Below are 16,039 nucleotides of genomic sequence, written 5' to 3' on the forward strand. Positions count from 1 at the left end.
GACACTCAGATTATTTTACATCAAGTGAAGCAAAAGAATTAGTAGCTTCACAGTGCCACCACTAGGAACTGTAAATACAATGGCACACAATTAGTAATGCACATGTGACTTTTTGTTCAAGGCATATATCCTTGGGAAAGCCAGAACATGATAAGGAGAACAAAAGAAACATTTTAAAATGAAATGAATAAAGATTTTAACTTTACCCTTGTGCATGCTGAGCAATAACAGAATACGCAATGCAAAATACAGCTCTTAGTAATGGTGATATCATCCTGGGATTCACAACAGCATGCACTGAACATCCATATAGAAAACATCCACAGTCATTAACAGCAGTATAAAAAGTGAATTCCAGAAGCTAAGAAATCTAGGCCTAGCTTATTTCACAAAAGTATCTCTCTGAAATAGAGATATATTTTTATTGCTAATATTTATGGCCAGGCAATCAGAAAGCATTTAGGTTGTTTAACTAACCCAATGTTTTTCATGTGACCTAAGGACAGGCTGATTGTTGATAATGTATTTTTTGTGCAGTTTGGTGGTCGATGCAACTTATGTTTAGTCACAATCAATAAACTGTATACGCAACAGTTGACAAAAATAAACAATTGCATACAGGCATTTGGGCCAGATTCTCAACTGGTGTAAATCAGCATCGCTCCACTGAAATTAATAGAGATATGCTGATTTACACCAGCTGAGAATCTGGTCCATTGGTATCTAAAACTGGAACCATATAAACATTTGTCTTGCATGATCAAGAGATACATTATACAGATCAAATGTCTTGCTGATGTGAAACTGACAGTACATATTAATTCTACCTGTGAATGAGACTAAATTACACAGCAAGGGGAACAGTTTGCTTTCCGCTCCCTTCTATAATCATATATGGGAGTCATATGTGGTCAGCCCTTGTATAGTGAAATACTATAACTTCACAATAAGAAAAATAGCTAAATGATCAAATATATTGTCAAAAGATTTAGAACCTTCTTCAGGATAGTCACTGACCATTTTTATCTTTAATGTATTTAGGAACGTGAAATAAAACAATTTGTTTGTTTTCGCCATCAATGAAACTGGATGGGACTATACAGAACTTAGTGTTTCATTACGAAGAAGTAAATATCAGGTTGGTTGTTTATTGACGTGTTCAGTCAGTTGGTCTATTCTTCATTTAAGGAAGAGTGTATAGTTAAAATAGCTATGAAACTTGCCATACTCATGACATTTAACTATCATACGGCATAGTCTTATCAGCTTAAACCATATTCAGCAGTTTTATAGTGGCATACATAAAAGACATATAAATGAATAACAGGGAATAAGTTACCAACACTCAGGGATTACCAAAATAATGTTCAATCTTTTTACCAATTAGATAGTAACTGCTTCTTTTGTAATCTCAAGAAGATCTAGTGATCATATCTAAGTCTGGTCACAATTATCAGCATGACAGGCTAGTCTTTTTTTCAATCAATATTTTCCAATTAACATTAAAAGACCAAGGTTGCTTTCTGTAAAGTTCCACCCTTCAATAAAAAAGTATCTGTCATAGGTTTAATTGGCAAAACAATAGCTTTCCTACCTTGGTTTTCTCATAAAGAAATCATAGGAATGACTTGGTAGCATTTCTTTGGATCTTAATCACAGGCATTTAATAGCTATCTAGGAAGGCCACAGAAAATTCCATTGATGACCTAAATGCCTTTCTTAATGTTGTATAACTAGGGATTTTAGTTTTTAGTTTACATCAAAAACATCAATGGAAGTAATTTTCAAGAATTTGTTAAAAATAATGTTTTGAGGAAAGAACACTTATAATGGCAAGTTCTATTTAAAGAGGCTTTCAGTGAAATGAATGTATTATTTTGCACTGTCTACTGTAAATTTCATCCTGTATCAAGCCTTGTCCGTGCTGTCTGTGGTGTACTTTTGGTCATCTATTGCAGCAGCATGGAAAGTGGCTTATTTGGGAGGGGAGATTATTGTAGGATTCAAACAATAAATGAAACTGTTTAAAAGAAGGCTTTGAATATTTAAAAAAACCTTATGTTTATTTAATTGCTGATGGAATATCCAGTATCTGTGCAAATGTATGCTGTCAAAATTTAAATAAACTTATACAAATTGATTTCCCTATGAAGTTACAAATACCTAACCAGATTTTGTTAGTTTATGATGTTTTTCTGAAATGATTTTCATTTTCACTGTGTATGCTAAAAAAAAGTTATCATGTTGGCACTGAAAAATATTTATGAAAATGAAAAGTAATGGGAAAAACAGACTGATACCTAAAGTAGAAAGAGCTTATTAAATGGCAATTAGATACAGCTGCAACAAGTTCTCTGAGCAACAGAGTAATAAAAAGAAGTATTCTGAGCAGAAAGAATTGATCTCTTAGCATCTCTCTCCTCCTACCTCCAAACATGCAAATATTGTATTTAGTGAGTAACAGCTATTTTGTGAGCCACGTTATTTATGTATGTTCCGGTAAAGAAAAATCTGAATATTCTTCCCCAAATCTCTGTCTTTAAAAATATATAATTAACATCTTATATTTCTCACTCAGCTTGGGTAAATAACAAATGGTAATATTAACAACTAAAATATTAAGTATCTCTTTAGATAGTATATAGTAATTATGCTTTCAACAACTGTTTAAACGTCAGTACTACAGGGATCCATCTCTGAAACCAATCCTTTAGAGTCTATTTATCTGTCTTTCTATCTTAGGTGTTTATATACGACATCCCTTGCCTCCGGGCACCGCCCCCCGCAGCTCCCATTGGCCGGGAATGGGTAACCGCGGCCAATGGGAGCTTCGGGGGAGGTACCTGGAGGTGTAGCAAGGGCAGCACAGAGAGACTAATTGAATTACCTAATGTCACACAGGAAGTCTGTGGTGAAGCAGAACCTAGGTCTCCTAAGTCTTAAGCTAAACCCTAGCCCAGGGGTGAGCAAACTACTGCCCGTGGGCCGGATCCAGCCAGCTGCGGGATTGCCCCTGTGGTGCCGCAGACCCCGCACCGCTCTCAGAAGCGGCCGGCACCACGTCCCTGCGGCCCGGAAAGGTGTGGGAGGGGGAGGGCGCTGTGCATTGCCCTTGCCTCCAGGAACCGCCCCCCGCAGCTCCCATTGGCCAGGAACGGGGAACCGCGGCCAATGGGAGCTTCGGGGGAGGTACCTGGAGGTGTGGCAAGGGCAGCACACGGAGCCCTATGCCCCCGCCCTCCCACAGGGGCGGCGCAGGAACGTGGTTCTGGCTGCTTCCTGGAGCAGTGTGGTGTGGGGCCAGGGCAGGCATGCAGGCTCAGGGCGCACTGCTGCCACCCCAGAGTCACTTTAGGTAAGCGGCATCGGGCCGGAGCCCGAACCCTTCCTGCACCCCACCCCCCAACTCCCTGCCCTAAGCCCCCTGCCTGCACCTTGCACCCCAACTCCCTGCCCTGAGCCCCCGCTGCACCCTGCACCCCTGTGTACCCCAACCGCCTTCCCTGAGCCCCCTGCGGCACCCTGCACCCAACCCCCCTGCCCTGACCCCCTGTTGCACCCCACACCCCTCCTGCTCCCCAACCCCCTTCCCTGAGCCCCCTCATTCACCCCGCACCTCTCCTCTGCCCCAATCCCTTGCCCTAAGCCTGCTCCTGCACACCGCAGACCCTCCCACATCCTGCACTCCCTCCTGCACCGGCCCTGCATACAATTTCCCCACCCAGATGTGGCCCTCGGCCCAAAAAGTTTGCCCACCTCTGCCCTAGCCACTGGACCACCCTTGGCCAAATCTACACTAAGGGTGCAATCCTGCAACTGGATCTGCATTTAATTCCACAGCACAAAACTTTGCCACTTGAGCTAACAGAGTAACTGAAACCAGTAATAGGTTGCCATCCTTTATGGGGAGCACTTCCCCAGATCAATGCAGACAAGCATAATTTTTTCCTGAAATCCATGATACTGACTACATTCCACTAGGTAGTCTATATAACTAACACACATATACACAAAACGAATGTTAAGGCTGCAAAGCCAGAAGTTGGAAATGTCAGAACTGAGGTTGATCTTAATCTTAATTCAGCCCTTTGTGTATATGCATGATGATATAGTCTTTAATTGCATGATCACACACTATGTTTTCCAAAGGACCCCTGCCTCATTCAGTGTACAAGATGGACAGTGCTCACTGAATGAGAAGCTATTCAACATTTCATTTGACCCTCATTGTTTAATGTATGGCCCCAGGCCTTATTTACTACATACTACATATAAACTGTGCTCTGACTACAGAATTATTCATTTCCTCATGGGCTTTTCTATAGCACTATAGTATGTGAGTGTTTCACAAACATTAATGAAATTATTTTCACAACATACTTCTGAGGCGAGGTGATATTCTTCCCATTTTACAGACAGGAAGTTGAGGCACAGAGCAAGTCAAGTCAAAAGTGTACACTAATTTTGGGTGCCCAGGTTGATATGCCTACTGCCTGACGTTTTAGAGCACTTAGCATTATCTAGTACTTTATATACTCGAAGCACGGCTCAGTGGTACCTGTGAGTGCTCAGCAATTCTGCAAATCAGGCTCCAGTCTCAAATTGGGTCCCCAGAAAATGAAGAACACAGAATTAGTGACCACCTGCGGAAAGTTTTATTTAAGTGACTTGCCCAGCATCATGCAAGAACTCTATGGCAAAGGCAGGGATAGAATTCACTTCTCCTGGTGGTATTCCATGGCCTTGACCATGACACTTGCAATCTCCCCCCTCATTCACTACACACCACCTGACTTCTATCACAAATGAGGTAGGGTCCTTCAGGCAAGAGCATCCTGTACTACACAACCTGGATTCATACCCAGAGCAGGTCCATCTTGGGCACTGAATGAAGCATGGGTCCTGAGGGAAAAACAGTATGTAATAATGTAATTAAAGATTGTATGATAATGCATATGCACAAAGGGATTAAAAATTAAGGCTTCACAGGAAATCTTAATTCTGGCATTTCCTATCTTTTGAGTACTTGACTTTGCAACCTTAATGTTCTTTTAATGTATTTTTGTGACTGTCTTTTTAAAATTAGATTTCCTTTTTTTTTTAAATTCCATCTGGTGTAATCATACTGTTACCCAGGTGCATCATTAGCTGGGCTGTAACAGTTAGTTCCACAGCACAGACCTTTGCACTTGAGCTAACAGAATAACCGATAGCAGTAGTAGGTTGCCATCTGGTATGTGAACCAGCAATAGAGAGGGATGTGTCATACTTTGCCAGTAGGTTTCAAAGATATTTGCTGATACTAGAGAAATATTGACTTAAGAATCGTGAGTTCTATTCCAGGTTCTGTAGGGGACTCTTCTCCACTGGGTACAGACTTTCTGCTCCTCTTCCTCTCAAGACTGTCCTCTCTTGCCTGCGTCCCCTCCAGTTTGTCCCTGTGCCAGTTTTGTCTCTTCCCACCAGTTCATCATCCCAGTCTCCCCACCTACCTACTTCAAGTCTCCCTTTCAAGACAGGTTTCAGAGTAGCAGCCATGTTAGTCTGTATCCGCAAAAAGAAAAGGAGGACTTGTGGCACCTTAGAGACTAACAAATTACTAAAGACATTTCACCCAAGTACCAGCTGCTAACGATAACTACAACATAACTAAATTCAGTAATCTCTGGGTGGAGGAGTTATGCCAAAACCTAGCACTATTACATTAAACTTGAGAAAAGAAGAGTTAAATTAAAATGTGTAAGCCAGTCAAAAAGGGCCTACTGGTTAAAATGAGGAAATTAAAATCCTTAGACTCAGCATGGAAGCAATGCAAGTATCCTATAACAGAGTCACAGAATGAATGCATATTCCTAAAAAAGAAACAAGAGGCAAAAACATAGCTAAATAGCAAGGCCAAAGATGTCACTAAAACCAAACAGGTACCCTTTAGAAAAAGGAAATTCAGATCAGTAAAGCTAATAGAAAAGAATATAAACTACAGCAGGTCATCTTTATAACGGAAATTGAGGAAGAATTTGAAGAGCAAATAGCCAGGCAGAAAAATAAACAACAAGAAATTGTGTAAGTCCATCAATAATAAGACTCCTGTGAGAGAACTGGTGAGTCTGTTGGACTGCCAGAGAGCGAAGGACAATGTGGAGAATCTAAATGATATCTCTGATTCAGTGTTCACCACAGAGAATTTGGGGGAGATATGTACACTGGATCAACTCTTTGCAGATATTAAACATGAGGTACCTACACAGACTGCAGAGTCGAGAGATGGACCTAGAACAAATTGACAAATTGAAGCACAGCAAGTGACTGGGCCCAGATGAAACATATTCAAGACTTCTGAAGGAGTTTAAGAATGAAGGGTGGGATTTTTAAAGGAGCCTGAAGAGGTCATGCACCTAACTCCCTTATACTCCTTTGAACAAAGTGGCGGAGTTGCTAACAAAATAGTGCAATCTCTCACTCAAATCCACCACTATGCCAGAAGACTGGGAAGAAGCAAATATTGTCCCTATCTTTGAAAAGGCATTGGGTTGGTCCTGGGAATTACAGACCAGTGAGCCTGATATCAGTATTAGGTAAGCTGGTTGAAATGATAATTAAAACCAGAATTATAAAACCCTTAGATGAATGTGATATGATAGGGACTATCCAGTCAACTTCTGTGCTTCTTTCAATAAAATTAGCACCTGTGATCACATGGCTCTGAAATCCACCCCACTGGTCTCCGAAATGCTGCACCAGTTTTGAGGAGCATAATATTGCTGTCAATCCCCAACATTCACCTATGGCACATGCTCTTCTTGTCCCTTGCTCCCACACTGTGAGTCCACTTTCTCAGTCCCTCTGATTGATGCGGTCACTTCTTCCTCTGACTGGCTCCTAGGCAGAATGGAGAAAGGATTCCAAACACAGGAATACTCCTTGTTTTGCCTGATGCATGACTATTAGAGGCACTGAATGGACAGGCCCAGCAGTGAAAGCAGTGCTCCCACACTGCTAGCGGATGGAGATAGGGGAATGAGCGGGTGAAAATGAGATGGAGTGATAGAATAAGAGTAGGGAAAACAGGCAGAAAATGATAGAACCTGGACAGGTAGGAAAAACAATGGGAAAAGAAGGGGCAGAGCAGACAAGGGGAAAGGAAAGGGAATCAAGGCACGAAACAAAGAAAGGAGGCACTGGACAGAAGGAGTCATGGAGAAGAGGTAGGGGAGTTGAGAGGGACAGGACAGGTAGGAGTAGAAGATAAAGAAAAAAGAGGGGAAAGGAGCAAGAAGACACATAGTAAAGGAAGGTGAAGAGGACTGAATGTCAAACACGAGTAGTAAGAAATTGGGAGAAAGGGGAGGAGCTAAAAGATAGATAAGCAAATTCAGTCACAACTTTTCTCTCTTGGTGTCTCCAAGTCCGCCAGCAAAACAAGTTTTGAATAAAGCAAGGAAGAACAGTGACGTGAGCGTAATGCTAATCTATAAGGATGGACAGATATTAAAGAGGGGAGAGATCCAGGGAAGAGAGGAGAAAAGCCTCTCTCTCTGAAGAGAGTTCAGAAAGTTAAGGGAAAACAGCCAGTGCTTCAGGAGAGGTCAGTTAGCAGCCAGTAAAAAGTGACAATGGAGTCCACAAAACAAGGAATGGTCAGCCAGGACAACAACATGGCTACTGAAGTAAATAGCACAATTCTGGCTCCACCTTGGGAAGGGAAAGGTTTGGTGAGTGAAAAGGGTCTGATGTATTTACTTCATGCATAATGGAGAACTAGGAGGAGGGATAGCTCAGTTGTTTGAGCATTGGCCTGCTAAACCCAGGATTGTGAGTTCAATCCTTAAGGGGGCTATTTATGGATCTGGGGATTGGTCCTGCTTTGAGCAGGGGGTAGGACTAGATGATCTCTTGAGGTCCCTTCCAACTCTGATATTCTATGATCCTTTTCTTTAAAAAGGACTTCAATCAAACCAAATCAGAACAGCAAATACTTAACAGGAGTAATGCAAATGATATTAGTTTATGACCACTGAATGGACTTGGCAATTCTCCCTTTTTTGTTAAGATCAAGTGTGCCATATGTACACACATAGTACTCATTTGTTTACTTTTAAAAATGCCACTTATAGTGCTGAGATGGAAACTACAAATATTAAAATAAAGTACGTGGACCAAGATTTTCCAAAAGTGACTAAAGATTGTGGGTGCCCAACTTGCAGCACCTTCAAGGAGACTGATTTTCAGAAAAAAACGAGCACCAGCCATATGAAAAATCAGGTCCCTTTTATCTGTCTCAGTTTGGGCTCCCAAAAATTGTGGTCCCTCAAATCACTAGCCAGTTCTGAAAACTAGCCATGAAGTATTTTGTAACCACATTTTTTCCTCTTCTTTTCCTGAAAATCAGCAATAAAGGGCCCAATCCAACTCCAAAGCACGAACTGAGTAGGAGTTTGATTAGAAACTGGATTTTACTCCATGCAATTAGAATTTGGACACCTAACATTCCAGTCAATATAAAACCGAAGATGCCTGGCTGAAAATTCTTCCTTACCGCTAGTATTAATGAACTGCAAAAAACTGCAGCTATCAGAGAAAAAATAATCTGTGCTATCCAAAGCATTTTTTCAGGAAGCTAATGAAGTAATGGTGTATGGCCCAGTGTAAATCAGTGTACCACCACTAAAATAGAACTGGATGCCTGGCTATTGGCACGCAACAAATGGGTTAGAGAAAGAGAGAAACTCTGCCCTTCCAGAAGTCACCTGCTGATCTTGCAAATACATGAATATACTTTACCTTATAGAATCACAGAATCATAGAATATCAAGGTTGGAAGGGACCTCAGGAGGCCATCTAGTCCAACCCCCTGCTCAAAGCAGGACCAATCCCCAATTTTTGCCCCAGATCCCTAAATGGCCCCCTCAAGGATTGAACTCACAACCCTGGGTTTAGCAGGCCAGTGCTCAAACCCTTGAGCTATCCCTCCCCCCCCCAAAAGTCTCTCCCACTCTTGCCAGGCAGCCACAGGCCCACCCTGCCCTGTACCTGTGGAAATCAGTGGCACTATTGCAGAATAATTCACGCACTATTGCAGAATAATTCAATTTATGTATATGGGGGTGCGTGCGCACACACACACAATGTACAAACACCACATTAAAAGCATGTTAAGATTACAAAGCCAAGCACTCAAAGGCTAGAAAATCCCATAACAAAGTTTTCTTATGCAACCTTAATTCAGCCTCTTTAGTATGCATTATGATACTGTCTTTAATTACATGATCACACACTATTATTTTCCACAGGTCCCGTCTCATTCAGTAAGCAGGATGGACAGTGCTCACTGAATAAGCAGCTATTTAATATTCATTTTATCATCATTGTTCTATGTGTGGCCCTAGGCCTTATTTTACTGCACTATAATACACTGCTCTGAATGCAGAATTACACATTTCCTCATAGCCTTTTCTATGATGCTCATCAGTATAGCCTTTGAGTGCTTCACAAACTTTAATTATCTTCAGAACACCACTGTGAGATAAGGGGGTGCTATTATCCCCATTTTACAGATGAGGAACTGAGGCAGCAAGAAAGTAAAGTTAAAAGTGTGCCTTAGATATGGGTGACCAGTTTGAAGTGCCTTTCACCTGATCTTTCTGAGCACACAGCATGATCTAGCACTTTGTATGTTTTCAGCACATCTCCCATTGACTTCAGCTGCAATAGTGAGTGCTCAGAACTTCTGGAAATCAGACCCCAGGCGTTTAAAGTCAGGCACCCAGAAAATGAGAAAAACACAACTAGTGACCACCTATGAAAAGTTTGCTTTAAGTGATTGCCCAGAGTTCTACAGGAACTCTGTGACAGAAGCAGGGACAGAAACCAATTCGCAAGGGCAGCATTCATCTGCCTTAATCATGAGATCATCCTTTTTCTTTCAGCAGTCCGTCCCTTACTTCATTCAGTACACACCTTCCAGACGCTCTTAGAGCTCCAATATGACCATCAGATAGCTCTTTTACCTCCATCCAAGAGGACTCCCCTGAGACTTCTCTGAGCTGATGGTCTTTTACCAAGATCTCCTCAAGGATCTGGAAGCTAGTTTCAGTGACCAGGTCCATAGTGGCCGCTGAGGGGAAGGACCTCCTAGCAGAACACGTGCTAGACAATTCACACCTTAGGGTGCAGGTGGTGGAGTCCCCCTGCATGTGCTGGAAGTTGGCTCTGGCTGTACCACCACACTCAGAGACCTCCTGGACCGTGATCAGATGGACCCATGGCACTGAACCAGCAGATGGGGCTGCCCACCCTGCATGTCCCCCTGCCATGTGCGCTAGGAGGTAAGGGCAGCCTTTCTTCTTGCTTCTCTTGCTTTCTTCGAGCGGGTCCTGTGGGAGAGTGCTCCCTGCCCATCCCTCACCCCGCCCTCTGGAATTTGTCATCAGGCTCCTGCCCCTCAAGCCTCCCCGACATGCTACTTCAGCCGGCTGAATGCCATCCAGCCGGCCTACCTCCAAACCGTACCCAGAGAACATCTGTACGTGCTCGGGCTTCGTACCATCCACTTCCTCGCCCCTGTGTCATGCCCTGACACCAACTGGCGGGACCAGCTGCCACCTGGTGGCCCAGTCAGTACTCCACTCTGGTTCCACAGCCTGCCAGGGATATCAGCTGGTAGCATCTCCATGAAGCTCTAAGCACAGTTGTGTTTCTAGTACAGCACACAAACTCCCCTGACTCCTGTCCTTTCTGTGGTGAGAGTGAGACCCTGGCACACATCTATGTGGAGTGCGTCAGGCTGCAGCCCCTCTGCCAACTCCTCTAGAACCTCTTGCTGTGGTTCTGGATGCACTTTTCCCCCATACCTCTTGATCTATGCACAGCCCATCTGTGGCCCCACAAAGTTACAGGACCTCCTTGTCAACCTTTTCCTGGTGCTGGCCAAAATGGTCATCCACTATACCAGGAGGAGGAAGTTGGATGGTGGTGGGGGTTGGAGGTGGGATGCTCCGTAACTGTAGGGCCTACTTCTGGGGTCCCTCACATGGTCACACCTCCAGGAAGAGTTCCTCTGGGCGATGTTCACTGACTCCTAAGACACCTTTGAAGAGCAGTAGGTCCTGTCCGGGGTTCTCTGTTAAGTGTCACCCTCTGGAACCCTGATCTTTAACTTTTAACATTCACTCCCATCCGTTTTTTTCATTTGTTGTCCTCAATATTCTCTTATGGCCTGGGTTTAATGGCTCCTCCCTCCTTGGTTGAGGGGGTGGCCTTTAGTACCATCCCCCAGTAATCACAAGTACACACCTTCCAGAGCTGCCCAGGATTCCGTTATGAATAGAAGATAGCTTTTATCTCCATCCAAGAAGTCTTCCCCGAAAGTATCCCGAGCTACCAGTCTTTTACCAGGACCTCCTCAGGAACTGGAAGCGAGTTTCAGTGACCAGGTCCATAGCAGCCACTGAGGGGAAATATTTCCTCACTGTAGCCCTGCTACACAACCCACACCTTCATGTGCATGTGGTGGAGTTCCCCTTTGTATGCTCGAGAATGGTGTCACCAGAGTCTGAGACCTCCTGGACTATGGTCAGAAGAACTGGGTGGACCCTGTGGTAACTGGCCAGATCAAGTATTGCTCACGCTATACATCCCCCATCATATGCTCTAGGAAGTGAGAGCAGCCTTGCCCCCTGCTTCTCTCACTTTTATTGAGCTTGTCCCACCTCTGGCCCTCTGGATCATCGGGCCTCTGCCCCATGAGCCTCCCCAGCTGCCCCCTACGTATCACCTGAGTGGGATGGATGCCTTCTAGCCAGTCCATCTCCAAATTGCACACTGTGAACATCTCTACATGCTTGTGCTCCATACCACCCACTTTCTCACCCTTGTGGGACAGCCTATTTTCCATCATAGTCCCACAGCCTGCCAGGGATATCAGTTGGCAGTTCCTCCTTGGAGCTGTGTGCATGGGAGCGTGGTGGATGTGGTGCATGGACTCTCCTAACACTTGCTTCTTTTGCAGTCAGAGGGAAACCTGCTGCACATCTGCATAGTGTGTGTCAGGCTGCAGCCCGTCTTCTGACTCCTCCATAACCTCCTGCTGAGGTTCTGGCTGCACTTTTCCCTACCCCTGCTTGTTTTCGCATACCCCATCTGTAGCTCCATCGCAAGACCACCTCATCAATTTCCTCCTGGCACTGACCAAGAAGGCCATCCACCAGATGATGAAGAGGAAGCTCAACAGAGGGGTGGCTCTTTGGCTGTGGGTCCTGTTTCCAATCCCTCTTTGCTTTATGTCTCCAGGCAGAGTTCCCCACTTTCCCCTTGCTCCATATCCCAGTCTTGCCGCTCGTCACTCACCCAGCCCTGACTCCTGTCCTCTCTGAAATCAAGTGGGGTGGCTTCCTCCTTTTCCTCCTCCTTGCTACCTACTAGAAGGAGCACTGAGAGCACAGGTGAGACAATATTCCAGCTTTCAGTTCCTGTGACATGTGCACAGTGGCCCCTGATTAGCAGGAGGTGCAATTGCATAAAGGATATGCCTACACTGCAAGTAAACACCTGCAGCTGTCCCCTGTCAGCTGACTTGGTCTTGTGGGGCCCAGGCTCTGAGGCTGCTTAATTGTGGTGTAGATGTTGGGGCTCAGGCTGGAACCTGGGCTCTGCAACCCCGTGAGGTGGGGCAGAGTCCCTGAGCCTGGGCTCCAGCCCGAGCCTCAACATTTACACAATTTTTAGCCCCACAGCTTGAGCCCCGTGAACCCGAGTCAGCTGACCTGAGCCAGCTGTGGACATGCCGCGGGTCTTTTATTGCACAGTAGACATTCCCAGAAAGTTCTTCTAAGCCCCTGCAGTCCCAAGTTTAAGCATGCTCTGTACAGATGGAATCTTCACAGAATTTCGCTGCCAAACTCTAGCAAAGTCTCTCCTGAACATGTGTGAACTGATATTCTCAGAGTTTCATAACTTGTCCGTATTTGGGCAGATTTTTATGGGGATGGCCAAAAGCACCCCTGATACCAGTGTAACCTTCCTATGAAATTTCAAATTCCTGGTCCAGGGCTAGAACTTCTCAATGAAATGGTTGTAAGAATTTTTTAACATGGACAAAACAACATATTTTCCCTTCGCCTTGTTCTGAGAAACAGCTAAACTGTTTTCCCCCCGAAATTTATCAAAAAAAAATATATATATATATATACGCACCTGTCATGGAAAATTTCAGCCCGAATGATTAAAGTTTGGAAACTTTATATGGAACTGAAAACATGGTCTTACAATAAAAAGCGTCAAGCAACCTTAACTAGGCATCACTACCTGAGCTGCCTTTTCTATAATGCAGTCTGATCTATTGAGAAAACTTATTTTTTTAAATGAAGGTGAAATTTCTGGTAACATTCAATACTTTAAACTCATTTGCAAAAAAAAAAAAAAAAAAAAATCAGACACAAAACTCACACATCTTCTCACCGTGTAAATGGGGCTCAAGCTTTTTTTTCGCTTCAAAGAAAAATTAGTAAAAAAAAATAAAGTCTAGTTTTTTTGGGAAGAAATAAACATTTTCTAAGAAAAAATACTTATAACTGCAGAATCAGGACGGCTCAGAGAATAAAATTTGCCAAATTCTAAATTTACTTATGTCTGTGAAATCTCACTCAAATCAAAAGGCAGAATTTGACCCAAGAGGACCAGACTATTAATGATGTGAATCAGTGAATGATTCGAAATCTTTATCATAGTCATCAGAATTTAGTCAGAGTGAAGTTCTTAGTGAAACAAGTCCTGTGGTATCAGTTCAGTCTCTAATACACAATGGCTAGAATCACAAAATTACTGCACATAATCTGACACAACAGGCAATCTCTGCTTTGAAAAGATTTGCATAAAAATTAAGTTAGCTTTAATCTTCAGAGAGAATGGTCCCCTCCAGGTCACCACTGAGGTTACTGGTGGGGCAAAGGATCCCTGCAGCTGCCTCCACACTGAACCTAGTTTGCAGAGCTACACTTTCCAATGTCACCAACATAATTCCTTCTTATGATAAAAGAACACCAGTAAAAACAGCGTAACACGCCATGCTATAATTTAACTGGTAGTTTTGCTTTTCATTCCACTAGTGACTTATTATTTAAAAACAATGGTGCCAATCGTATAAGATGCTCAGAGCACTTCCAATGAAGTCTATGGGCCTTTTCTATTGACTTCAGTAGAGGGAGAGTCAGGTGCTAGTAGGAGCTGATGGTACAAAGCACCTTGAAGGATTGGGACATTCACTGTGGAAAAAGTATTCTCTGTGGGCACTTGCCCCCCCCCAGAAGTTACATTTTGACCAAACAAAAATTAATTAGCTTACTGAACCAATTAAAATATAAACGTGTAAGATGAATTAAAATATTTTCTTATGTTAACTGCCATGACGGCCAACACTGCTTACATCGCTCAGCTGCTTAGCATGGGCTGGGGTGATCATACTGGTTATCTGTTTATTCCCTGCTTTTAAAGCTGCATCTCTTCTTGCTTGCTCAAGAAGAACTCTTGCTCGTTCTTTAAGTTCTTCTTGTCTTGACAACATTCGTTGCTTAAAAATAAAGAAGTAGAATTAATGGCAAAGAAACCCCACCATATTCAACAGTGACAGAGTAGTTAGTAGCCAGGAGCCTGCCTAAATAGTAAACATCAGGATTCAGAGGATTACAGCTTCATGAGGTGACATAAAATTCTACAGCAATGGAAAATAAAGATGATAAAAATGTAAAATTAAAAAATAACCTCACAGGCCTTTATGAAATAAACAGAGTTTCACTGATTTTCTGTTAACATTTGACACCTTAAAACTAGAGCTGTCAGGAAAAAAAATGAACTGGCTAGATGGAAACTATTTTACATCTACTATGTATTTAACTATTTAAAATATGTATGTAAATGTAATTCTTCCTTGGCTACTGACAGCAGGTATAATTCCACTTCCGTCCCATAAAGGGACCCATACACAAGCTGCAAAACCAGCAAAAACATGTACCTGTATTTTAGCTACAGTCAGAAGAAAGGTTTCAGAGTAGCAGCCGTGTTAGTCTGTATCCACAAAAAGAAAAGGAGGACTTGTGGCACCTTAGAGACTAACCAATTTATTTGAGCATAAGCTTTCGTGAGCTACAGTTCACTTCATCAGATGCAGTCAGAAGAAAGTTCCTTATTTCCATTCGTACAACTGATTACCTCTCAGAGTAGAAATAACATTACGAGGAGCTCTGTATAGGCACAATGGATTGACTGGAACAGTTACAAGTGCCTATGTGCATAACCCTGACTCTGACTCTGTCCAGTTATGTAACTCCTGAAATGAAGACCCTGGGGACATGGCCCTTCATGTGTTTTTAGGCCCTGGAAGAAGGCCTATATATGAGCTAGAGCTGGGGCCATCATGCTTTGGAGGATGTGTTCCTGCAGCCAGGTTTATGTGCTGTTTTTCTGGCAAAGGCTGTGGCTGGTACAGCTGAGGTTTTAAGTTTGATTAACTAGTACAAATACTCAAAAGGATTAACTACCCTAGAAGGCCCCCTAAAGCCATCCTTCATCCTTCTTAGCCTATTTTCCCCTTGCACTGAAAATGTCAGTACAGAAGACACACAGCCTTTACCTGTCATGCTATTTTCTGTGGGCCAGATCACTCCCTCCCGTTAAGAAACCAATTCACAGGGGAAGAGTTGCCAGAAAACCTCATGAGGTTCCACTGCTTTTGGGGAGGTGTTTGGGGCTCCTGCACAGTTTACAGTAGAATTGCAGCTGTGCCACTTCTCCCTTCTGCACAAGCAGGGAGAAGCTGCACCTGGGTCTCAGAAGATGATCCTAGTCTAAATCATCTCCTTTAAAGAAGAGCTATTCACCTAACTTCTAAAAGAGAGTGAGCATGTAAAAAACCCACAACGCAATATTCTGTGTAAACATAAGAAACATGCCTATCTGTCCATCTAGCCAGCTCTTTTATGTCCACATCACTGCAGTAGTGTTCAATATAAGTACTAAATTTCTTAAAAGAAAACGTATTCAGGTCACA

General features: G+C 43.2%; 1 protein-coding gene across 10 annotated transcripts in view; it reads right to left on the reverse strand.

Moving 5' to 3' along the window:
• The window catches only part of EHBP1 (EH domain binding protein 1), a 410,447-nt gene that overhangs the window by 74,320 nt on the left and 320,088 nt on the right, over positions 1-16,039 (reverse strand). For all 10 annotated transcript variants that reach the window (XM_084623076.1, XM_084623074.1, XM_084623082.1 and 7 more), the window contains one exon: positions 14,420-14,563. In XM_084623076.1, coding sequence (XP_084479202.1) covers positions 14,420-14,563 — 144 coding nt within the window. The remainder of the gene's footprint in view (positions 1-14,419; positions 14,564-16,039) is intronic.

Source organism: Lepidochelys olivacea, assembly GCF_965140295.1.
Source record: "Lepidochelys olivacea isolate rLepOli2 genome assembly, chromosome: 3".
Lineage (NCBI taxonomy): Eukaryota > Metazoa > Chordata > Testudines > Cheloniidae > Lepidochelys > Lepidochelys olivacea.